This window comes from Bemisia tabaci, chromosome 2 (genome assembly GCF_918797505.1).
Source record: "Bemisia tabaci chromosome 2, PGI_BMITA_v3".
Lineage (NCBI taxonomy): Eukaryota > Metazoa > Arthropoda > Insecta > Hemiptera > Aleyrodidae > Bemisia > Bemisia tabaci.
The window spans coordinates 21,975,021-22,000,709 of record NC_092794.1 but is presented as its reverse complement, the minus strand read 5'-3'; the positions used below and the strand labels follow the sequence as shown (position 1 = coordinate 22,000,709).

Sequence of the window (25,689 nt, the reverse complement as noted above, 5' to 3'; positions counted from 1 at the left end):
ACCTCAGACTCCCCTCTCGTTTTTTTCAAATTTTTACTTTTCAATTTCTAATTTTCTGGAAAACTCGTGACTATTTTTCCTCCAGTTTTTCAGGGAAATTCATTCTCAGTTCGATCTAAAATACGTGAAAATTTCAATGTGAAATATCGACAACTTTTCTCAAAAATTAACGTTTACTCAGCAGAGCTTTAGCAACATTCAAATGTTTGTACGGTGTTCTTCCTCGGCATGACTGTAGGTATAGCGAACAGATTCCGAATCCGCCGACCTTGGATAAATGACCACGATGATTTCGGACGATGTAAACAAAGTTTTGCGAAAACTACCGTAACTAACAATAAGTGAGGATATCGTAAAGTAATTAATGGACGGAGCTGATTGCGAATTCAGGCATGGCTTCGCCACCTCATGCCGCACAGTAGATCGAGTCAATTAGAGAGGTCGGACATGAAATTTTTGACTGAAACTGCAAATTTTGATGTTTATTTCGTCACATTTTAAATTTTAAAGGGTGCTGCTAGAAGAAAATTTCACGAGGAATCCAATGGAACCACTTTTAAAACTTCAAAGTTTTGTATAAACAAAGTTATAAGCGTTTAAAGTTTCCAAATTTCGTCCGACCTCTCCTATTGACTCGATCCACTGTTTGCCGGCCGGTCTGCGCCCGGAGGAACTTGGAGATACCTTTCCATTGCACAGATATCCACATGACAGAAACGCAAACTTGACGCCTGAATAAACAAGATAGCCCCTGAGTATCACGCATTCCAGTCGGACTATCGAGTTTATATTGCGCGAAAACCGGCAGGTACAAACGCTAGATGTATTTTATCTGCATTGAATTGCTCTTTCATCTTCAGTAAATATGACCGCATTTTCAGTTCTTTGCTTGGACTTTAAACACGTAACGTTTGCTGATGGGTGTACGGTTTTCAGAGTTGTTTCATAGAGGGAAGACTTTTTTATTGGAAAAACCGGGTTGATCATGTAAAATAGGTACAATTTTTCTGTAGAAATGAGTATTTATGATCGATTTTTTTTTAAACTAAGGTCACTTTTTCATACAAGCTGTAGGTCAAGTGATAAATTTTTTTCCAACTTGATGATCGATCAAGTTGGACTCCGGAACTCTGAAAATCGCATCTTCAGCCATGCGTTTTGAGAAATTCTGTGTCTTTTTATCGTAAAAATCTTAACGGTAGTGAATCTTGGCGTTAGAATCGTGATATACCATCTAAAGTCTGTGTCGCGCTCAGGTCAGGCCGCGAGGTTAAAATTTTAGACAGGAGTTGCAATACCTTTCATTTACAGCCTTGAGTCAATACAGCGACTTTTTAGCCCAGTTTCATGAAGGATTTATCGCGTCTTGCGGCAACTGAAAAATTTCTCTTTTTTTATCGAGTTAATAGAATATCTTCAGAAAATGGACCTCCTGAGAGTGATGTAGCCCGCTAACCAGAGGCGATGAGGCGAATGGTCGATTATCGATATTTCCCCATTTGTAGCTGTGGTAAATAATCGATTCCTTGTTTATCGATATTTTTCCATAGGTTTAAATAACCGATCAATCGATGTATCTCAAAGCACGCCACGCCACTGGAATTAAAATAACTGATCGATCAGAAAACCCCCTTTCCACTGAAAATCTGTGCATATTTTGGTATACTTTTTCACCACTATCTCGCCTCTAAGATCCCAGCTATCCGCAAATCGCGTCAAACTGTAGGAGCACCATACATCGCGCAGCAGCAGAAAATCACCCCAAAATTAAGTCTTCGGGATGATTTGGGAAAATGTTGACTATCCGCGTACATTTGAAAGAAAATGAAGCTTTTGTGTGCTTTTTCACCCTTTTTAAATGCTTTCAAAGCTCAAGAGACTGTGCAGTCAGTTTTCAGGTGACTGCATGCAGCTCTTGATTTGCAGACTACAAATCGACGGTGTAAGTCCGCAACCACGTATCTCTTTGCGACGTCGTAGACTTCCTGTCATACCTTTTTTTTAAATGGAAAACTACTCAACGACAATTCTTAAAAATTGCCAGGATTTTTCTTCCCTGCGCGAAGAAAATTCTGCGAATATTTCAGGGAATCATGTCGATTTATTTTCCTTTGGAAAAATTAAATAGAAGCAGAGAGTTTCACTTGCCGAAAACGAGATGCGTAGTTGCGGACTTACACCATCGAAATATATTGCAGATCTCGATATACACTGAAAAAAATATCTCGGTGTATTTACTAAGAAAAGGGTAAAATTACCAAGAATTCAGGGTTCTATTTGATCCCAGTTTTTTCTTGGTTAAATTAACATTTATGGAATTGGTAATTTTACCGAGAAATCTCGGTAATTTTACTGGACCTTGGTAAAAACGCCAATATTGTTTATCGACCGTGGTAGAATTACCGAGATAAAATGGCAATGTTACCGGGAATTGATTACCAATAAAAGTGGTATTCTTACCTGAAAAAAAAACAGTAAAAATACCGGTTTTTTGGTAAGCTTACTAGTCTGTATTGGTAAAATTACCAATAATAGGTAAAAAAAGTGAAATGGTAAAGGTACCAACGAACCTTGGTAAAAACGCCGAGAATTTTTTTTTCAGTGTAATGCGGGCTCCTGCGAATACTGGGGGAGAATGAAACGGCAAACACAAGGTGCTTAAGTGCAGTTTTTCTTATTTCGAGAAATACGAGTTTGAAGTTTCGAGATTACATAGATCCTTATGGCGGAAAGAAAGTTCAAATTGACTTTTAGATGCTTAAAAATTGGAATTTGGGAGCGCATCAAGACTAGTTTTACTTGAAATCATTCCTGTCTCAATTTTTTTCAAAAACTGCTCTCATGCGTCTCGTCCGCCAAGCCCTTCAATTGACTTTAAAGTGACTCTTATTCGCTCTAAATTTCGTGATTTGCCTCTTAGTTGTTGTCCCATTCGACTCAATTTAAGAGTAAATCGGCTCGACTTATCTTCAATGGAGAATTTGCTCGCAATTTTTTTTATTTTTTCATCTAAGAGAGCTTGAAGAGCTGATTTCGCAATATCAAATTATTTTCGCATTATTTTTTTCTAATGTGGGAAATGGTATTAAAATAGATTTAAAAGTAGGAAAATGCACCGCCTAGTGATGTCATCTGACGGCATTTCTCATTTTGCAGTATATTTTTTTCATTTGTATATTTTTGCAGATTTGGTAATTTCATCATATCTCCTCCATTAATTGCTCAATTTATGAAACAAGGGTATTCTCGTGTTCAGTTCACTCAGTTTTTCCCACTTAGAAACGAAATCCACCAGATTTCGGGCACCTGCAAATTACCCATTTATTATTTTTAAGAGTACAGAAGCGAGGCTGCACTGAGAAAAAAAACACATTGGATCTAGGGTCCAGACTCTTAAAAACATCGACAAGAAAAAATACTCTTGATTCAATCGGATTTTTGCTTAAATCAAGAACGAAACCTCTTAATTTGAGCGGATTTCCTTTTGATTTAAGCACAAATCTGATTGAATCAAGAGTATTTTTTCTTGACAATGTTTTCAGGAGTCTGGCGACTCTAGATCCAATGTGTTTTTTTTTTTCCAGTGCGCCTAGTGATGTCATCTGAAGGCATTTCTCATTTAAACGCGTGTATATTTGCAGATGTGGTAATTTTATCATATCTCCTCCATTAATTGCCCAATTTATGAAACAAGGGTAATCTCGCGTTGGGTTCACTCAGTTTTTCCCACTTAGAAACGAATTCCACCAGATTTCGGACACCTGCAAATTCTCCATTTATTATTTTCAAGATTAGACTGGAAAAAAACACATTAGAGCTAGAGTCCAGACTCTTGAAAAGATTGACAAGAAAAAATACTCTTGATTCAATCAGATTTTTGCTTAAATCAAAAGGAAATCCGCTCAAATTAATAGGCTTGGTTCTTGATTTAAGCAAAAATCCGATTGAATTAAGAGTATTTTTTCTTGTCGATGTTTTTAAGAGTCTGGACTCCAGATCCAATGTGTTTTTTTTTCCAGTGAAGGGTATTCTCGTATTCAGTTCACTCAGTTTTTTCGATTTAGAAACGAAATTCACCAGATTTCGGACACCTGCAAATTCTCCATTTATTATTTTTAGAGTGCAGAAGCGAGGCTGATGGGACGTCGAAGAGTGGAGCTTACCTGGAATACAGCTGATTGATGAAGTAGGGGTGTCCGATTTTGACGCTGTACTTGATGGTATCCTTAATGAGAGCCAGGAGCCTCTGGTGAGACTCGGGGGTTTTCCTCAGGTCGAAGTCGAAGATCCGCTCTAGCTCCTCCGGGTGGCGCCATTCGAGGACGCGGTTCTCCCGTCGGGTGGACTCGAAGACCCCTTTCTCGATGAGGATCTCGACCGCCTCGCGGATGAAGCCCTCCTGCGACGCGTCGACGAGACTCCGGAACTTCTCTTCCGTTTCCGGCTCGCGCTGCCACCCGTTACTCGACTTCCGCCTCTCCGCTTCCGGCTCCTTCTTCAAGCCGTTGCCGTTGCTGAACACCGGGAGTTTTCTGAGCGGCAGGAACCGGGACTCGCTCTCCGGCTCCGTGTCGGAGCCGGAGGTCAGGGGGGACGCGCTGAGGCTGGGGGACACTTCCGTGGCGGGCATCTTCGGGGTCGGGGGTCGTGGTTTACTCGGTCGAGGGAAAACGGTGACTGCTCATCCGCCTACCGGATCACCTGAAACGCGGCGGCGCACACTCGGATTGGGACTGGCCCTCCTGCTCGCCGCGCGGGTCCTCTTATAATCTCCGGTCGGATCTCGGCCTGGACGCCTGGGCGGGGGAGGCGGGGCGTCGCGTCGAGGCGTCGGGGGAAATTCGACGGCGGCGTCGCCTTGTAGTTGTGTGTGTCCGCGCCTAATTTCCTTCAACTGACCGCGCGCGCACGCCGCAACTTGGTCGTCGGGACAATTGTCCGGTCCTCGTCAGCGGATGACAGCCCGACTCCATCGGAAAGTCCCCGGGTGGCCGCCGCTCCTCGCCGGCTCATCAAATTGCAGCGCCTGCACAGAGCCAAACAGTCTCGATTCAACACGATATTTAGAGAGTTTCGTTTTCATGATTGGACCAGGGTGTCTACAAGTCCGGAATTTCCGAAAAGTCCGGAAAAAGCACTGATTTTTTTAAAGGCGGTCCGGAAGTATTGAAAAGGTGCGGAAATTCCGCTGGAAGGCCCGGAATTTTGTCACTGTTGTCGCAATTTTAGCGAGAAATTTGAACCTCTCGAATTTCGTCAAATGAAGGTACTGAAAAAGTACTGAATTTTTCTGTTGAGGAGGTACTGAATTTTTCGGGAGTGCACTGAAAAAGTACTGTAAAAGCACTGATTTTTGACCAGCTTGTTTTAGTAGACTTCCTGTTGGACTCGGTTAGAGCACTTTTAAGGTTGCCCTGAATTGACGTCAGAACTTAGATGGAGGGGGGGGGGGGGGGCTGAAAGTTTTTCTGAAAGATCATAATCGGCTTGGTAAACATCTGAGGCTAGACTTTCGAAATTGATGCCGTCTAGTTGCTGCTAGTTTTTATTTCTTTTGTATTTTATTCACTTAATTTTTATTTTATTTTTTTGGTCTTAGATTGGTTGATTTTCTCCGTAACAATATGAGAGAACTTATTAATTTTTCGCTCCCATTTTCCACTATATGTTTGGTGATGTATTGAATATACTAAACGTGCCATCAAAAGGACAGTATTTTTTTAAAATTCTCCTCTAGATCTTCAGGTAACCGCGAGCCCCCCCCCCCTTCCTCCTTAAAAATTAACCTCCATGATAAAAGGTACTCATTGTTCTTTTTTTGCACCCAGCCATCACTAAAAATTCGCTCACCTCGCATATTCGTGTGCGTTAGCTCGAATCTTTTTTCTGCCTCGCGTTTAAATCGCTGTCTGCTACAACAATGTCTCGAATCTTCAAGCGTTCTTAGTACTGAATGACAAGAATTCCTTGATGCAATTGTACCACCAGCTCACACCGACCTTCGGGAATCAAGTGCGGTTTTCCCACTACTCGTCACTTATGAATCAGTAGAACAACTAAAATCTTCCTCTCCTTCTGCTGAAATGTAGGAATTATCGAACAAAATTAGACAAATAGTAGTAGATCTTGGCATATAATGTTTTTAAGTTTTAGCTGTAAGGGTGCCGAAACCTGAATAAAGAAAGGAGGAAAATTTACAGATTCAGAAAAATTAAGACAGTTTAGAGATGAAGCTTGTAGCGGAATGAGAAAGAATGTGAGTGTTGTTGAGATACGAAGAGATTTGTCGAAATTATAGCGAATAGAATGTTGGTACAGAGAGAATGCGGAGTATATTATTTTGCTTTTGTCTAATGAGGTGCCTTTTCTGCAAAAGACGCTTTCATAAAAAAAATAAGCTGAAGCTCCTTGTATAACATGGTAAAAACGTGAAATCTTAATTTTGACCATTTTTCTGAAATCTTGAGTTCGAAATAAGCACCCTATTAAATAAGTTGTCAAGAAAAAATGTTACCAACGTTACGATGTCTCTATTGTCCCTCTGACTCTCGCCCCTTTCACCAACCAGGGACGATGGTTTTATCAGTGAAAGAACTTTTAAGTGAAACGAGCCAGTGGTATAGGTCGGACAAGACGCGGAAACTTAAAAAAACTATTATACTTGTCAATATGAAACGAATTTCCCTTAATGAATGGATCCTTGGCATCAATGATGTGACGAAATAAACATCGAAATTAGCAGATGTTGTAAAACATTTCATTTCCAACTTAACCCAAAGGCTCCCTTATTCACAGTGCGCCGGCGCCGCACTGTGCGGCCCTCTGTGGACAAAAATAAAAAATTCACAACTCGATAACTGATTTTTTTTTCTTTCTTTCTTTATTTTTTTTGGGAGTTTGTCATCTTTTTCTGACTCACAATCATGGTTCATTTCTAAAGTTTTTGCTCAAAACTACTTCAAATTTGGGTAGAAAGTGGGTAGGAAATGGATGAAGAATCATTGGTCTATAAGAAATACACGAGAAAAAGACGACAACTTCAAATGAAGATTTCTCCCTTGGAACGCTAAATTCTCTGGGTGGGTGACATTTCTTGATCCTCAGATATCCATCTTCAATTGCACTAAAAAGATATCGCGACTTTTTGCGACTAGCAGAGATATTCGAAGTTAAAGTTTGGGCGTTGCACGTTGCTTTTACATTGTTAACATAGGGCTGATTCGAGGTTGCCAACTTCAAATGTACTTTTCTCGAAAAAGACGTTAAAAATCCTGAGATGTAAAATTTTCTTATTCCTCGAGTGTTTTACTTCGATGGTGCCCAAGGTTTTTTCTATGTCGGTGCTACTATCTTTATTATTCAAAGTTAAGTGTCTTTTACCGACACTGAAAAAAAAACACATTGGATCTAGAGTCCAGACTCTTAAAAACATCGACAAGAAAAAATACTCTTGATTCAATCAGATTTAAGCTTAAATCAAGAACCAAGCCTCTTAATTTGAGCGGATTTCCTTTTGATTTAAGTTTAAATCTGATTGAGTCAAGAGTCCTTTTCTTGTCAGTGTTTTCAAGTGTCTGGACTCTAGATCCAATGTGTTTTTTTCTCCTCAGTGGATTTTTGTCCGCATCGTCCATAAGGATTCCGCACTGTGCGTCGCACCGGCTCTTGAGTCATTGGCCGTTCAACCGCGGCGCAGTGGTCGCGGTTAGCTGACCGGCCTTTACGCCAAAGTCTTTTGACTTCTTCTCAATGTCATAAAGACATTAGTCACTCGGGTAGATAGGAATGTGCTCCAAATGATGGATCGTATGCTGCAATGAATCGATCGATCTGCCATTTAAACCTATGGAAAAGGATCGATTATCAGGGTATGCCTTAACTATCGATTCTTTACCATAACATCAAATGGGGGAATATCGATTGTCGACGAAGCACGACTAATCGCTGATGAGCGCCCAGCCACAGTCACTCCTTGAAAAATCCATCCTCGACGGGGTATGACATTTAATACGAGCAGTCTGCAGGCAGGAATGCCTTTTTGTTCATACTTTGTTGCAGCTAAGTTCAGAACTCGACCAACATCATCTTTTTCCAATTGACCGCTTTAAAGTGGGTTAATCGCATTTCTCACATCTAATGGAGATGTTACATGTGTGAGGAATTTGCGATTTGACTGTAATTTCTATGAAAAAGTTCGCGAGAAATACGATGGTGCCACTGGTTTTCTCTGAAATCAACTCCCAAGCTCAAAAAAAGCTCTCAAGTTGACGCCAAAATGGAGGGGATATCCCACGCTATCCTGAGAGTCCACCTCTACATCAAGACGAACTCTCCATGCAAAGATAGGGAGTAAATACATTAGCAGGGTTGCCGTGTTTTCAGTTTTGGAGTCCCCGAATAAAGTGGCAGCCCTGTCAATGTATTTGCTCCCTATCTCTGCATGGAGAGTTTGTTTTGGCTGTTAGAGGTGGACTGTGGACTCTCGGGACAGCGTGGGATATCCCCTCCATTTTAGCCTCAACTTGAGAGCTTTTTATGAGCTTGGGAGTTGATTTCAGAGAAAACCAGTGGCATCGTCGTGTTTCTCGCAAACTTTTACATAAGAATCAACAATCAAATCGCAAATTCCTCACACATGCAACATCTCCATCGAAGGAAAAAACTTTTGTTAAGAGTGGATTGTCGCTATGAGAAAGTTTCGTTAAGACCAGGTTTCACTATAGTGCATAGGTATAGTTCGATGTATTTCACCGTGATCCCATCATTAAGTGTCGATCATAATCAGCTATGTTCGCTCCTGGTTACACCTTCCAGGAGTGACCGAATCTCTCAAGCGAGTTAAAGGATCCATCAAGCCCAAAATCACGGTAGTACTTTCGGTTGAGGGAACTCAATTTTTGACCCTGCCACTCGTAGCCTCATCCAATAGCCATTGGATGAGGGAAATCAGTACTGAAGTTTGATAGTCTAGGGAGTTGTTTACAGGCAAATGCATCGATGCAGGTTGTATCTAATACCGATAACAATCATGGTGGAATGTGAATGCGCTTGTTTATAGACGGGAAATTTTCGTATGCTGCCAAGCCAGGCATTTTTCTTCCAATTTTTCCATCAATGTTATAATATAAAACATCTGATAATTTCAATGAAAAATATTCATAACTTTCTTCATAGGTGAATATTTTATCGTGGGAGTTTTGGCAACATCTGAAAGCTAATACGGCGTTTTTCCTTAGTACGGCAGTGAACTTTGGTGGAACTGTTTTTAGAGGAGCCTGTGCCTCCTTTAAAGCTAGTTTATTCCTCTGCGCGTAAAGGGGGAAAACACCTGGAAAAGACCTTTAACAAGGAATATCTCTTTTAACGGGTTTCGCCAACTACATTTGCTAAAGAGTAAACAAATGAAAAGATAATTTTGTTCTCGTTCTCTTTTTTTATCCTGGAATCCCTTCTGCTCAATCGGCAATGGACTAAACGCTATAATCACTAGATTTGACGCCCCTCGTCTTGACTGCATGTAAATATTTTGAGATCATTGTCAAACTATCAAGCCGTTTGTCCAACTTTGATAAACATTGCCTTCAGCGAAGAAGCAGGTGCACACTCGGAAAAATTACGTAACTTTACTTTCGTTCATCGATCAAAGTAAACCCAATTACTCTCACAGTGTCGCACCATTCATACGGATTGTGCGTATACAGTGGGATTTGGTCTCAACGAAACTTGCTCATATCGGGAAACTGCTCCCAACGGCAATAAATTCTTCCAGGTTTTCCTTAAACATCGGATACGACGATTTCATGCATACTGATATACTCATAAAGGAAAACCGTTCTTATCGGACATTTTGTCCAGCGTTTCCTTGATTTGATGTGGCAAATTCATGCACACTGACCTGCTCATAACGGAAACCTGCTATGAACGTAACATTTTCCTTCGACTCCAAGCAAGATTCCAGCAAGTCCAGCGGGTTGATTATTGAAATTGATGGACAAAGTGTTAGACAAAGAAGACATGGATTATGGAGCGATCCTATTGGTCGAAACGAGTGGTTCCTATAGACTAAGGGAAAAAATGATGAACTAACTACAGGGACTCTTGTTGCAACCACCCGCTTCCACCAATAGGATCCCTCCATATTCCTTTTGTCGTCTGTGTCTATAGTTTCGTCTATCAATTTCAGTAATCGGCCTGCAAGTGCCACAGTCTTTAATCACGAAGAATGATCCAGGTTCAACGCTCGAGAACTGAGAATTACGAGGTAAAATGAAAGATAGAAATTATGGTAAAGATAACGATTTGTCACCCTTGGCTCAACTTTTTTCTCGGATGAGAGCCCCCTCCCTCCTCCTATAACCTTGAGAACTATTTATGGTATTAGTTACTATCCCCCCTGTACTTAATGCGCAGATGATCGTTCATATAGGAAAAAGGTCTTAAAAGTAATCTGCGGAGGCACATTTCTCAGTAGAGCGATTCTCGTCAAGTAGTGTCGGAAAATTGGATCCAGAGAGTTTTACGGAAAGCTCTCCAGTGTCTACAAAAAAAAAAAAAGCTCTGAGCAGTGTCGTTCACTGTACCAATTAAAGATACCAAAAAGGATTAGAATTTTGAAAAACTTTTTCTCGAAACTAAGTTTTTTGAACTTTGAACTTCGAACCGCCATAGCTCCGACTTATTCTGGCATTTTTGTCCAAAAACTCTCGCAGAGCCTCAAATACTCCAGTATCAACAGCTCTTCTGTATTTTCGTGGACTAAAGTCCCTTTTCACGTGGCTGGTCATACGCATTTATCAGTAGCGAGGCGTGAATGATCGATTATCAATATTTTTCTATTTGAAGCTATAGTAATAAAGAATCGATTATTAAGGTGTTATTTGCGAAAATTTGTTTGTCGATCCTTTTCTGTAGGTTTAAATGGCAGATCCATCGTTGGATCGCAAAGCACGGCACGCCACTGATCTTTATTCTCGTTAAGTCATTCTCACGGTTTCAAATTCATCTTTTTTCCAATACTGGGTATATGAAAAGAGATTCGGCACTTACCAATTACTTTGTTCGAGTCTTCAAAGTGAATTTCACCAGGAGGCACCGGAGAACCAAACACAAGCGCTACAAACAGACAGATACATATTCAATCTAATGTATGTAGCGAAACGAAACCAATGTGATCACGTTTCGAACAAATAAGTAATGAAGAGTAGCCTCTTTCGGGCGAGCAATGAAAATATTTTTTCCTGAGACTTTCAATTTATATCATTAATCAAAGTTGAAAGCTGTGTATTTTTTTCTGCCGTGATTTTTGCTTCTACAAAATTTTAATTAGCGCGCCGTCGCCACGGGCGTGACCTAGGAAGTTTATCGGCAAGTAACGGAACATTTATTCTCAGATGATTGTGAGCATGCCGAGGTGTCGTCATTTTTTCATAGATCTATCTGTAGGCGCCAACAGACTTGTCGAAGTCCTACGATCAATTAAATCAACAAAAGAATACACCTATCGAATCAATAGAAGTCGATCGACTCCACCGAGTGAAGTCATTTAATAAAGCAGAGTTTACTTCAAGCAGAAAAAATACGTTTTCCTCGACCTTTTTGCTTCTGTTTTCCTTTTTTTTTTAATGGATGGTTAATCGAGGTCCAAGCGATTCACTCATTAGTCAGATCAGTGCAAGTCAATTGATCGTTTCAATCTATCGGATCGTTTATAAGGAAAACCGTGTTTTTCGATACCAGTTCTCAGATTTCGTTTTTTGGCGTAAGGCGAGGTATCGAAGTCCGATGGATTGGTGTGTTAATTTGTTCATTTATCGAATCTAAATTAATCATGAAACTCACTCAATTGCCGACATCAATCAGCTCTTAGATTAAAATGATTTGTCTCTCAACCTTTCAGCTCTCACACGCGCGCCTGATCGAGGGCAAATTGATTCCTCGCACAGAACTGATTTTACTATGTGCCTTCGACATTTCGACGGCGAAACCAGAAAACTAGAAATCTGCATCATATGCAACGATGCATACTTAATTATCGTCACATTTTATTCTAATGAAAGAAAAGCAAAAGTTTTTTAAGTCGTGTATTTCTCGTATGATTTTTCTGTGTTTTGCCAAAGTATGTAGGAGGTTTGCCTTCTCAACCCTTTCGGTTCAGAACAACAGCGGTTTTCGGAGTAGTCTTCGAGTTCTTAGGCGTTCATGGAACTTTTAGGATTTATTCTTGACAGACAAGGACGGCGACATTATAACTTTATTCTTATTTTCCCACCTTTGAGCTTTTGACGTAAATTCTGAACCAACTTATATGAATATGTTTTTGCTTGTAAGTGTACGTACTTCGTGTGGGTAAAATTCATGTCGCCCTTTAAAATAAAAATCCCACTAGGTTTTTTTTTTTTTTTTTTTTTTTTTTTTTTTTTTTTTTTTACCATTCTGCCTAAATAGCCCCGTAAAAGACCTAATACTGGTAGACCAATCAGAAAACGGCACAGGCGTGGATACACTCTCTCACACTCCTAGCACAATCACTCTATAAGTATCCACGCAGAATCATCTCTATTCTAATAAAATCTTTTTTAAGACACTCGATGGACGGGTTGAGGAAGGGGAGTAAGGCGGTCGATGGGCTGGAGCTCGAAGTCCGTAATTGGGAAAATTCTAATTTTTTATGAAATCTGGAAGAATGCATCAAATGCACACATTATGAACACAGGGTTTATTATTTGGTTTTAACGGTGGATGAATAATTGATCCGCGACTCATCGATCACAATTCAATCGATTATTTTTGGGCCGATATCCAGTTTCAGCCACGCACCAACCCATCGAGCATATACACAAACTATACCGCGATCTTCCTCGGAGGAGGAGATTCAAAAGAGCCTGGAGCATGGTTCAAGGAGACTTCTGCAAAATAAATAATTCCGTCGCTAATACTGCCGTGCTAAAGAAGAACGCCGTATGGACCCTCAGGCGTTGCCAACTTTCCTTTGATATAACACGAATTTCCTGGTAAACTTATGAATATTTTCGTTCCATTTTTTTCCCAGATAATTTTGTTCGTAATTTCACCTTAAGTCCCTGAAAATTTCAAGGAAAAATATTCATATCTCTCCTCAATAATGAACATTTTATTGAAGGAAATCTGGCAACCCTCTAATGTTCATACGGCGTTCTTCCTTAGCACGGCAGAATATCGGAGTAAGCAATGCATTGACATCTGCCATGAAAAGAGGATTTGTCGAAGATAGTACCAATGGGCCGCATCAAGAATGCTCAACATAAAGAAGCAAAACGTTCCAGGCTATTTTGTGCTCAGAGGATGCGACAGTCTCCGAAAAAAGTAATTTGTATCCGTTAATGAATTTTATCTCGGACCGGTACTGCATAGATATTAATAATGTCAAACGGGTTAATAAACAAGGTCGGTACTCTGTTCCGAGTTTGATTGGTTCGTGTCTTGCGATTTCGGCAACTGAACTAAACTCGGCCACAAAATTCTTCGCATGGCTGTTACTTCAGAACGACTTTCCCTCGATTGATTCAGCGGCTGGATGTCATTTGATAAATTGGATTGCATTTTCCAAAAAGGAACCAAGAGAATTCTAATATTGCTAAGATCGTGCAACTCACATTCTTTGCATTAAAATTACTTAAATCCTGCGAAAAATTAAATATACAATTTGAGTCTTGAATTTATAGCTTATTGTAAGCAGGGCCGGATTTACCAACTTACCGCCCATGGGCCGCCTGCATTTTGCCGCCCCCTTATCATTTGTTTTGAAACATCAATAAAAACCATCAAGTGAACGTGCCAAAGGGAGAGGGGTGCATTAGACGCGTTCATTCTTGTTGGACACATTATTTGCGAAAACCCTCACAACACTACTAGCAAAGGTTCACAAAACTTTGTGCAAAAGTTAAGTTCCGTATACCTATCTCTGTGAGGACGAGGCCTTCCATTTGAAGAAATGAACGAAAAAATTATGAAAGAACAAACTTAAATGTGATTTAATAATTTTAACTTCCGCCGCTGCGCCGCGCTGACCGCAATGGGTTTGACGCAATGCGTGAAGTATTCATGCAGTCTTGTAGGCGCTATGCGTTTCACGCCGCTCGCTGCTGACCGCAGCGACCTCACTGGCTTTGACGCAATGCGTGAAGTATTCATGCAGTCTTGTAGGCGCTAACATGTGATACATGCCGACCGCCACACCGAGGGCTACTCCTTTTCATCTAAAGTCCTCGTCGTCATTGCTCTCTGCGCCGCGCCGTTCCAGACCAAATTCCGTGTTCGGTTTCTCTCTTAGTCGTAAATAGACTAATGAAAGGTGCTGTCTATTGTATCACAGAAAGACGACAAAATTAGAAATATACTCTCAGGACATGAGAGATTTTGTCACCTTTCCTCGTTTGTGATTTTTTTTTTTTAATCCGATTTTTTTATACCTATTTTTAAAAAAAATTGCAAAATTTGCCGCCCCCTAAATTTGCCGCCATGTGGCCATCTCCTAGATCCGGCCCTGATTGTAAGTGAAGATAAAACTTGTTTAGGTGATCAGTTTACATTTGCAAGGTGAAAACGATTGAACAATCTTAGCGACATCGTGCGCCCGGCTCCTTTTTGCAAAATGCTAAGCAATTATCGCTGTTAAATTTCCCAATAGATTAATTTATTGCATCTTGTCTTACTAATTACTTGCGTTTTTCGATAGTTCCAATGTAAACTATAAAACACAAGTAAGTCCACATTTATATGTAGAGTATGTTTCTTGTGTTAGTTCATATAAAATCGCTCTAAATGAAGATTAAAGTTATGACTTGTCAAATACAAGAAATTCCGATCGGAAGGAACACTCCGAGAAGTGGAGATATTTTTTAGACAGCAGTTAAATCTTCCCTGACGTAAGTTGAAGGATTGATTCAGTATGGAGATTCACTGGAGGTCAGTAAAGAGTTAACCGATATCAGTGAAGATTTAACTGATGTCAGTGGAGATTTACTCGATATTGGTGAAGATTTTACTGAAATCAGTTGGATTCCTACTAATTTCGCAGTTATCTCCAGAGAAGTAGAGCTCCATAGATTTGATCTTTAGTAGAGCTCCTGGGATTTGATCTCTAGCAGAGCTCCTGAGATTTGATCTGTAGAGTTCCTGAGATTTGATCTGTAGTAGAGTTCCTGAGATTTGATCTCCTGTAGAGCTCCTGAGATTTGACTTCCAGTAGAGCTCCAGCTGATATCAGCAGAAAACTTTACCTATTCATACTCGTCATCTTCAATAGGGGGTGATCTGTCCAGGCGGACCCGCCAGCAGGTCGCAACATTATTTTAATCATTTTCTTTTTCTGATCGTAGACGACGTTCATCTAGCCACAGAACTATGTGAAAAAGAGCCAAATCAAAAGGAACTATGAGGTCAGCCAATAATGTGCATGTAGTTCTTTTTGATACAATTCATTTTCGCGGAGTTATTTTTAGCATAAGTACGTCCAACCAGCCGTAAATTGGCTTGATTCGAGATGTTGCGTAGATGGCGCGTTATAGTTTTTTCCGCATGGGTATCGGTCGAGCGAATCGATTTTCCGGTGACTCATGGACGGGCCTCGCGACATTGCCTCCGCGACACCACTGTACCCCACGTTGCAAGCCCGCGGTTCGAAAAATTTGCAGCATTGATCGCAAACACCCCAAAATCAGTAAATCTAACGAAACATGAAGAATGCAGGAAATTCCTAAAATTTAATTTAATTTGTCGATGGCCACAGTGCGAAACCACGCATCTCCGTTTGTGACGTTGCAGACTTCCTTTCATACTCTGTGTTTTCCTCGGAAAACTAGTCAACTTAATTTCTTGAAAATGTTCTTGATTTTTCCTCTCATCAGCAGAATATTCCTCAGAAATTTCAAGCCATGTAGTTGACTTGTTTCTATCTAAAAAAATAAAATAGGAGCAGAGATTTTGTAACCCCGCAATGCGAAGACACGTAGTTTCTCACTTTAGCCATCGCTCAAGCTTTCAAGCTTTTTTTCGATTTTTAATAGGAAGTGTCAAGTCAGAAAACCTCAGCCAATTTTCACGTGAACCTGATGACGTCGGGAGGTACAAATCCTTGACGCGCAATCACCGTCTATTCTTTCTTTTATTTTAAAGCTTTCTAGTGGTGTCAGTCTGTCAGTGGCCATGTTTGCAGTCGATCAACTCGTCTAGTTTGAAATTGGGGGGGGGGGGAGGGGCTTTTCTTTTTTTTGATGCGCAGTTAGCGTAAATCCGCCAAAGTGTTACCTGTTTTGCCTCGGTGATATTCTCCTCCACCCCCCTTTTCTTCTTTTCTCCCCAATCCTTCATCCCCCCCCCCCCCCATATTTCTGCTTTCTTTATAAAGTTTCGTTTAATTTTCACAAAACAATGATATATTTACACGTGAAAACTAATGGAATTTCTGCACTAAAAAAGGAGACGAAACTGCTGATTATAGCCTCAAATTGCCTCCAGAGAGCATCAAATTGTCAAAATTTTCTGGGGGAGGCCCCCCGACCCGAACTCTCCCCCGTCACACTTCCTAGAAGGTGTCCGCGGCTGTTTTGAGGGGGAGGGGTACAAGTAATGAAATAGGGGGGAGCTCGTCAAGTACCTGGGGGGGGGGGGGGGCACCACTAAAGCTTTCGGAAAGAGTTTCACGGACAAATGGGAAGGGGGTCAAGCCTTCCTCCTTTGTTTTGCCCATGTTATCAGGTCGTACAAGCTTGAATGGCATATTCGTAACGATCAAAACGCGATGGTTGTGTCCTTCTCTCGTGCTGAGAGAGAATCAGGATTGCGGCCATCGATTCGCGAAGCGAAAAGGCAACACCGTGCCGGTTTGTTATGATTTTGCGGATATGAGCGATTAGTCGGCGCTGAATTGTTACTGTCGTCGTATCGGTCGATAACTCGACGCCGCAAACCGCGATCGGTCGATTAATGTTCAGACCTCAATGACAATCGTTCCGACGTCACAATTTCAGAGCACCTCGCCGCCAAGTGGATCCAATCTTGGACTCCTATACCGCCGGGCAAAGGACAAACGCCGTATGAGCCTTCAGACTTTGCCATATTTCCCTCAATTTTTCTGAAAAAAATTGTGCATATTTTTTTTCAAAATTTTCAGCCAATTATGTTTGTAAATTAATCTAAAATATCTGAAAATTTCAAGCAAAAAAAATGCATTACTTTCCTTAAAAAGTCATTTTTTATCGGAAGAGATTTGACAACTCTCGAATATTCATGTGGCGTTCTTCCTTAGCACGGCAGTATATATGTACTATCATGATAGCGAAGAGAGCAGTAAGTGCAAAAATGAAGTTTCGGGAAAACGGGCTCAGAAGCTTCTGACCGGAAAATTTTATCGAAAGAAGCCTCCGTTCTTTGTCAAATTGCCACTAATCGTCCGAAAGACTGCTAGGAATAGTTTGGATGATGAAAAATCGACTGATTTTATTTCAATTACATAAAAGGGGTATTTTTCATTTTCATGCTAGATTAACGTTAGGCAAGACAACCGCGCTCGCAGAAAAGCTAAGTTAAAAGTTTCTCAACTGCATTTTAAAATCATACAGCATGTTTTTTTTCTTTCTTTCTTTCTTTCTTTCGACAGTAAATTGGATGGATTGATTTTACCTAACCCAATGAAGTAATACCCGACTCTTCGATTTGTTTCAGAGGCAGCAAATCATCACGAGCCTGGAAAGACCTTTTCGGGACATGGACCCACAGATAACAAGGTAGGTTTGCCATTTTAATCCTATAGCATTCCATGTGGTTGAACGATGAAAATCAGAATTTGCATTTTTTTAGGGGGAGAAAGGATTAATTCGTCGCTCTCCTGAAATAAGGACGTACACGTAACTATACACTTCGCGATGAACTCTGTAGTTCATATACTCAATGTTTTCCCAGGCTGATCTCTGAGTTTAGTTACGCCCTTACGTCAGACACGCGACGAATTCACCGAGCGTAGCGTGCGGAGCGGCGACTTGACCTCACCGTCAGTTTGCCTTCAGTTTTCGGTGTAGGCAACCCGAGCTCCCACGTGGCCGAATAGTGGTATCACTCTCAGATGTCGCGATTGCTCCAAGATAAAAGCGAGAATCATACACCAAACGTTCAACCAGGACGTTTGGCGTCACGTGGTGACGTCACACCGAATTTTTTTCGTGATATTTTGCTGCTTATCCATTTGAAATCGCTCTGCGAGAAAATCTAAATTCCTAATTTGTGCATCGAGGTATTTGTATAATAAAGAAGCAATTAACACATGTATAAATTCATACTAAGTAATAAATTTAACCACATACGTAATTAAAATTGATTCACGTTAAAGCAGTTCTCTTTTTCGTGTAAATAGTGCCGGGCCCCTAACTTCACACTGGTTGAGCCTGGGTACTCCGTGCAAGCAGTAATTTTTACCTGAAATGAGTTTCACAGAAACTCCAGTGGTTCTGTTTGTCTTTCTATTCGCCTCTATTTTTTTCGCTTTTCTACCTTTATTATCATCAGCCCAGAGGCCCGGGTGGCGATCGCCACACAGTAGAAAGAGTCAACAGGCGAGGTGGGACAAAATTGGGAAACTTTAAAAGCTTTTAACTCCGTTTATACAAAATTTTGAGATTCTAAAAGTGGGGCGATTGGTTCCCTCGTGAAATTTTCTTCCGGAAGCACTCCTTAAAATTTTAAATGTGACGAAATACACATCAAAATTTGCGGTTTTAGTTCCAAATTTCAAGTCCGACCTCTCTAATTAACTCGATCCGCTGTGCGCCACTCCACCACCCGGCCACTCGGGGCAGCCCGACCCTGACCATTCCACATTCGATCTCGGAAATTCGCCTCTATCCTCTAGGACTCTCCATTTCTAATGGCAATGTTCAGATCAGAGTCGCTTTAACCCCATTGTGCGGTGGACAGAAAACAAACCAAGACAATATTTATTTTTATACGCCAATCTTTGCATCTATCTTAAAGAGACTTACCGGTACAGTTCAGTTCCGTTCCGGTCCGGTAATTTTAACCGTCTAACGAAGACCGCAGGGCGCCTCCTCTTCTTCCTGAGTGCCACCAAGTCATCAACTCGCGCGCGCGTACAGCAGAAAATCATTAGTTTTTTCACGGCTTTTCCGCTGACGATGACAATGACTCTCGTAAGTTGGCAACTCTGGACCTCGTCCAGTAACATGTACGTGAAACTATCAATATACAGGGTGATCCAAGGCTAAACTGCTAGACTGCAGGAGCGCGTTCTATGCAGTGGCGATTCTCGAAAGTTGGCAACACTGTGTTTCCTTCATTTAAATGCGTGTAAAACAATCGATTCTCGGAGAGGCAGCTCGCCTCTCATGAGATCGATGTATTTAACAGTTTTGAATGGAAGAAAACAGTGTCGGCAACTTCCAAAATCGTCACTGGTTCTATGGGTCAAATGAGCCTTTTTTCTTTCGTGAAATTTTTTCCGAAAATACTCTTTCAATTTTAAATTCAAATTTTTTTTCTTGTTTTCAAATGAACTGCAACAAGTCACTTGTGAGTCGATATTGAAAATTGCCAGTGCGGCACCGTTCATAAAACACGTTAAGCCGAAAATTTAATTTTTCTACCGTTACCTCCTCCCCGGGAAGCAAGACTCGGCACCTCTTCGCCCTACGGGCGCGGTGGTTTCGTCAGCGTTTGCTCAAAATTCAGTCTAAAACTAAAGATTCATTATGGAGGAGGGAAAAGATCATCCGAGCACAAATTTGCTCTCAAGAGAGTTAAAATAGTTAAATTATTTGTTAGACATTGAAGCAAACTTCTAGGTAAAGCAGGCAAGTCTATGTACTTCTTTTTTCCGGCTCATTAATAAAATCCATCACCGCTAACTAACACATAGGGTATCTGCACAGGGTAACTTATATCATGTGCGTCGTTCCTGAAATGAGTTTCTTAGTTCCTTATCGCTTAATATAGCTCAATTATTCAACTGCTCTATCACAGATCATACCGGGTTCTCTCGACCGATGTTCCCTTAGATTGTCGGGTATGCAATTTGATCATTGCCAAGTTAAAACAGTCGTCGACAACGATGCTCGGAGCCTCTGATTATCCTCTTCATTGCTCCTCTGACGTATGGACATATCTCAATTTCCATATGAGCCCTGAAAAGCATAGAATTATACGGATAACAGGGTTCACGTGGAAATCGTGATACGCCTTAACGCCAGAGGAGCGACGACGTATTGTCGGACCAATTCCGAGATTCTCTGAAAGTTCCTTCACCCAATAATAGACAAAATTCTACGAGTAGCCCAACCACATGACACATACAATGGAATGAAATTAGAATAAGATATAATTAAAAATATAAGACCACATGAAACAGGGCTTTAATGAAGTGCACTAGAATCAAAACGTTTTGACTGATCTCCTTAGAGATTAGGTTCAATTGGAATAAAAGTTTGAAAAAAGTAGAATATGTAAGCCAATCAAAAACCACCTGCCCCAGGATCAGAAATGATCGTCAGATTTTTTTGAATATCTGATCATCAGAGAATCTTACTTTGGTCTCTGCCATGCAGGTTTTTGTTCGATTCGTATGTTATACTGTTATTCCGATCGTGTTAAATTGTATTCTATCGTCGTTCCTTCACATCTTCAGGTATGCAATATGATCTCTAGGAAGTTGAAACATTCACTGGCGGTAATTTTTTTTTTTTTTTTTTTTTTTTTTGCAACGGTGCTCGCTAGGCCGTTACTAATTTTATTGCCGAAGCAAAAATGTTGGGCTTCTATGCAGTTGCTTTACGTTGTCCGGACAATGCTACCGGTTGCACAGGACAGGTTATTGCCACCACTGTCACGTGCGGTTTGCCTGAACACGCACGGAAGGGGATATTTTCAGCCACTGCTTCAGGCGAATCGCGCACCGTTTCAAAACCATCTGCAAGGAATCTTTATCAAATCGTTTCGGTTGAGACGTTTTGGCACCTCTTCGTTGACCTCTATAGATCCAGCCGAACTCCTGAATTCCATTCGGAAAGAATGCTAGTACAACATAGTTCTCTCTTGAGTGTAGTACCTTACATTACTCTTGGCCACATTACTGTTCACATCTTACTCATTGACAATTTGTTTCAACCCTCTGAAAAGTATGAAATTGAAATTTTGGGTCAGTCGGATGTGAGGATCAGTTATTCAAGAACGCTGTATTCTTTGATGCTTGAAACATCTCATCAAAATGGAACGCCGCTTTCAAAATATTTCAGAGAGCTCTGACAGTTTATCAAGAAAAAGGTTTCCGTTTCTGTTTCGAAGATTACCATTTTATTCACCCAATGATGACGGCTAACTGGACTTAATTTTGCGATTAGGAACTACAATTTCGGGCTCGTCCGTAAAAACACTTATGTACATAGGGAATTGAATGATACATGCGTTGTTCCTAAACCGAGCCAGAAATTTCAGTTCCTAATTGCAAAATCTAGTTCAGTTTTAAGGGCGGCATTGAGCACTTTATTCAGCAGACGTTGTTTGACTCGCGGCTAACCACTCAACATGACTCTCATCATTCAGCCATCATCAGATGAATAATAGACATAAGACGAGAGTTTCGAAGATCAGGAATATTTTGTATCCGCAGAAGTGGCTTCTGCCTCACGCACAGAACCTTTACAGGAAGGATCCTTTTGGCGGGCACAGTTATCTCAAGCTTCACGGAGCTATGGGGAATCAAAAAAATGGCGGACTTCGCATGCAAATTATTCGAAATTGCAAAAAATGGCAGTAGATCGGGACAAGTGATTTTCGACCCAGACCTCTACACTGCTGTGCTAAGGAAAAACCCCGTAAGAACATTCAGTTGCCAAGTTTCCTTTGATAATAAGTTTATTTTTGAGGAAAGTTATGGATATTTTTCCTTGAAATTTTCAGGAACTTTAGGTGAAATTGTGAAGAAAATTATCTGATAAATTGGAAGAAAAATATTCATTAGTCAACCAGGAAAGTCGGGTTTTATCAAAGGACATTCGGCAACTACTAAATGTCTGTACGGCGTTTTTCCTTAGCACGGCAGTGCTATGGCAAGATCGGCAACGAGTGATATTCGTTAAGGGTTGAGGCGTTGACGCAACAACCCAAAACAGTCGCCACAATGGAGACGTTGCATGTGTGAGGAATTTGCGATTTGACTGTTGATTCTTATGTAAAAGTTCGCGAGAAACACGATGGTGCCACTGGTTTTCTCTGAAATCAACTCCCAAGCTCAAAAAAAGCTCTCAAGTTGAGGCCAAAATGGAGGGGATATCCATCGCCATCCTGAGAGTACATCTCTACATCAAGACGAGCTCTCCATGCAAAGATAGGGATCAAATACATTAGCAGTGATGCCGTGTTTTCAGTCTTAGAGTTCCCAAATAAAGTGACAGCCCTGTCAATGTATTTGCTCCCTATCTTTGCATGCTGAGTTTGTCTTGATGTAGAGGTGGACTCTCAGGATAGCGTGGGTTATCCCCTCCATTTTGGCCTCAACTTGAGAGCTTTTTTTGAGCTTGGGAGTTGATTTTAGAGAAAACCAGTGGCACCATCGTGTTTCTCGCGAACTTATACATAAGATGCATCCGGCAAATCGCAAATTCCTCACACATGCAACATTTCCGTTGTTCTTATTGTTCTTCAGGGTCTTTGCGGGACGCAGTGGACTTTCTATAATGGTGCGTCTGCGTCCATGTTCAAAAAATGTTCGAATCCTCGAGTGACTTTCGCCGTACAATTTTTCCCTAGATGAGTAGACCTAAAAGTCAGGAAATTTTTTTTGTCTCTGCGGGTTCGGGCATCCTCAGACTTGCCAAAGTCCATAGCATGATAGGAATTGGCGTCAAACGAACCTGTGAAATCTCACTCATCGGTGCAAACCCATTGTTTTCACAGATGATAGTAAGCTGCAGTAGTTCCTCTGTAAGCGACCCTTGCCCTTTGCGTCTTGGCCACATTGTCGAGCGGCAGTTTGCACTCGCGATAAGTTAGGGCACGATAGGATAGTGTAAATGTGCGAGCTTTGATTTTCCTCAAATCGGGTCGAATTCCTCGGGAATGGAGCGTCCCGAAAACTCCTGTTTACTCATAAAATTTTATTGATATGATTTTGCGTTAGGATTAAAGTTCAAAGAGTTTGACCGTCCCCCGTGTGAAATGGAAATGGAAGAAACAATTTTAATCGCTTTGCTGCTAACCCAAGTAGCAGTGATCGCGATAAATAGCGATTTTATCGGTGGCATTTAATCGCAATATTATCGAATAAAAAATTACGATTTATGGCGATTAAATCGCTATACATCGCAATTTTTTGTTCAATAAAATCGCGATCAATTTTTGTCGATAAAATTGAGATTAAATCGCCATATATCGCGATTTTTGTTGCGATAATATCGCGATAAATTGCCCGGCGATAAAATCGCAATTTTATTGCAACAAGATCGAGGATAATCGCTCAGATGTTGATTATCTTAGCAATTTTATCGCCAACAAAATCGCAACAAATCGCGATTTTTCCGTTGAAAAATGCTGCTTGGGACGCAATGGAATCATCGAACATCAAATGGGCCGCGTCAAGCGGAAAGGAACCAAGCCACGTCAGCTATTGCCAAATTGAATTGAGCACCTCAATGTTCTATTTGAAAGCGGTTGTGCGTATTTTTTTTCGCAAATTTTAGTAAATTTTCTGCACAGTAAGAAGCAAATCCCTTCAAATGTTCAAAGGAATCCGCACAAACCTTCTTTTTTTAAAAAATTAAATTACCCTGTTGAATTCGGCTAGCTGATGTCGCTTGCTTCCTTTCTGCTATCGCGATGCAAATATTAAATTATAATTAAAAGAAATAATGAAAGAGTAAAAAAATTGGGCTCAAATAACGAGCAGCAATCAACATCATCCGAAGACGTAAAAAGATTACCTGGTCGCAGGCATCTTAAGAATTTCGCTCGAGTTTCCATCTGAGAATTCAGACATAAAATTTCATTTCAAATTATTTGTTTTCCAATCTGTTATTTTTTTCTGTTCTCTTTATATGTGTAATCATATCCGTCTAGTCATAGATAAAACGGCACTAAAAGCATGCAGCGCCATAGACACAAAATTGTGTGCAACCTCTGCTGCTGCACAGTGTAGCAGATTTGAGGCGCTTAGTATCAGAATCTGCAATCTTCATTTCACTGTCTACAAAGGCAGACGTTCCAGTATTTAATGACCACTGAGAAAAAAGTGTGGTTTGAGCGACAGTGTCATACGTATCACCAACAGACACTGACACTGTGGTTGTAAATAATGTAGGTTAAACAGATCGCATTCTCCCAAAGTATAGTAAATTTTATAACATATCTGGTTATCATTAATTGGTTACCCTACAGTATCATTGTGTCAAAAATCAAGTAGACTCACGCTGGAATCACCATATACTGCTAGTGAAATTTGCCACACTTTTTTTTCAGTGAAGAGATCCGAAGAGCATCAGTGTGCATTCTTTCTAATGAATTGACTTTACGGTCGTGAGAAAATTATGACAGTGTTTTACGGACGGAGTCATATTGGTTACTCTTTTTAAACAATGAAAACATGTGCCAAATTTTTCGACAGCAAAATGGTGATCGCAGGTTTTAATACTAGACGCCTCATTTTTAATTTCTTCCTCTTCCTCTTTCATTTTTCAAGTACTGGAGTATTTAGAAAAAAAATCACAGATGTGTTTTTTTTAAAAAGAATTGTGTTTTCAAGCCGCCAACTTGATTTTGAGCTTTTTATAATCTAACCAAAATGAGTGGATTCAGTTCGTTTTTTAAAAAAAAAAAAAAAAAAAAAAAAAAAAAAAAAAAAAAAATTCCTTGCAAATGGTAAAAATTTTAGAGGAAAAACAGTGAGATTAAAAAAATAGTCTACTGTATGATTGGTTTCCAAGAAAAATACAATTTTTAATTTCTTGCAATTTTAAGCGGGTCCTCCGAGAATTCTAGACCTTAAGACTTGAATTTGGTTTGAAGTGCATTCTTTTACTCGATGCTCGTCGAAAAATCCTGCGAAAACCAGCAGAAGCAGTCCTTTCCCCTTTTTAATAATCAAAGACGAAGAGAAGTATGAATCGAGCATTGATCTAGGTAAATGTTCTAAATTTTATATTTCTGTGAAAAAATGTTGAAAAGTTAGGGGAGAGGGTGTAAAGACTTTTGGAGCCTCTACTGTAACTCTGGTCAGCACAGGTCGGTTATCCAAAAAGTTAGCAACTGATTCTTCGTTGATTTTTCGCCTTAATTCTGAAAATGTCTTCCGCGTGTTTCAGGATTAGTTTAGCATCCACAGAAAAATTATTATTTTCCCCTAAAATCGAGCTTTCCCAGGGAAAATTCAGTTTTCATAAAAATCTGTGTATTATTGATGTCGCAGATAATAAGCAATCGCCTGCGATCTGCATGCAAGTGTTGTTTCGATAAACCGCAATAATGCGTATCGGCATGGTGCACGTTTGATGTCACCTTCGTTAGCATAATCTCGGTTTGGAGCGCCTTCATTTTTTGTGATACTCTACGCCTTGGCGCGGAGTTAGTTTAGTTGCCTACTAAGGTCAAGGAGTTCACCAAGTACACGTTCTCGTAATGTGCTCGCTACATGCTACAACCGTGTTTTTATGAGGACTA

General features: G+C 40.5%; 2 protein-coding genes across 2 annotated transcripts in view; one reads left to right on the top strand and one right to left on the bottom strand.

The window, feature by feature from the left end:
- b (glutamate decarboxylase-like protein black) overlaps positions 1-5,008 on the bottom strand; it is a 28,700-nt gene extending 23,692 nt beyond the window's left edge. Inside the window, exon 1 of the mRNA XM_019060937.2 lies at positions 4,164-5,008. Within this exon, the coding sequence (XP_018916482.1) occupies positions 4,164-4,630 (467 nt within the window). The 5' untranslated portion in view covers positions 4,631-5,008. The remainder of the gene's footprint in view (positions 1-4,163) is intronic.
- The window catches only part of LOC109043649 (kelch-like protein 23), a 71,364-nt gene that overhangs the window by 38,727 nt on the left and 6,948 nt on the right, over positions 1-25,689 (top strand). The window contains exon 11 of the transcript XR_011899262.1: positions 17,701-17,762. The gene's annotated coding sequence lies outside the window, so the exon portion shown is untranslated. The remainder of the gene's footprint in view (positions 1-17,700; positions 17,763-25,689) is intronic.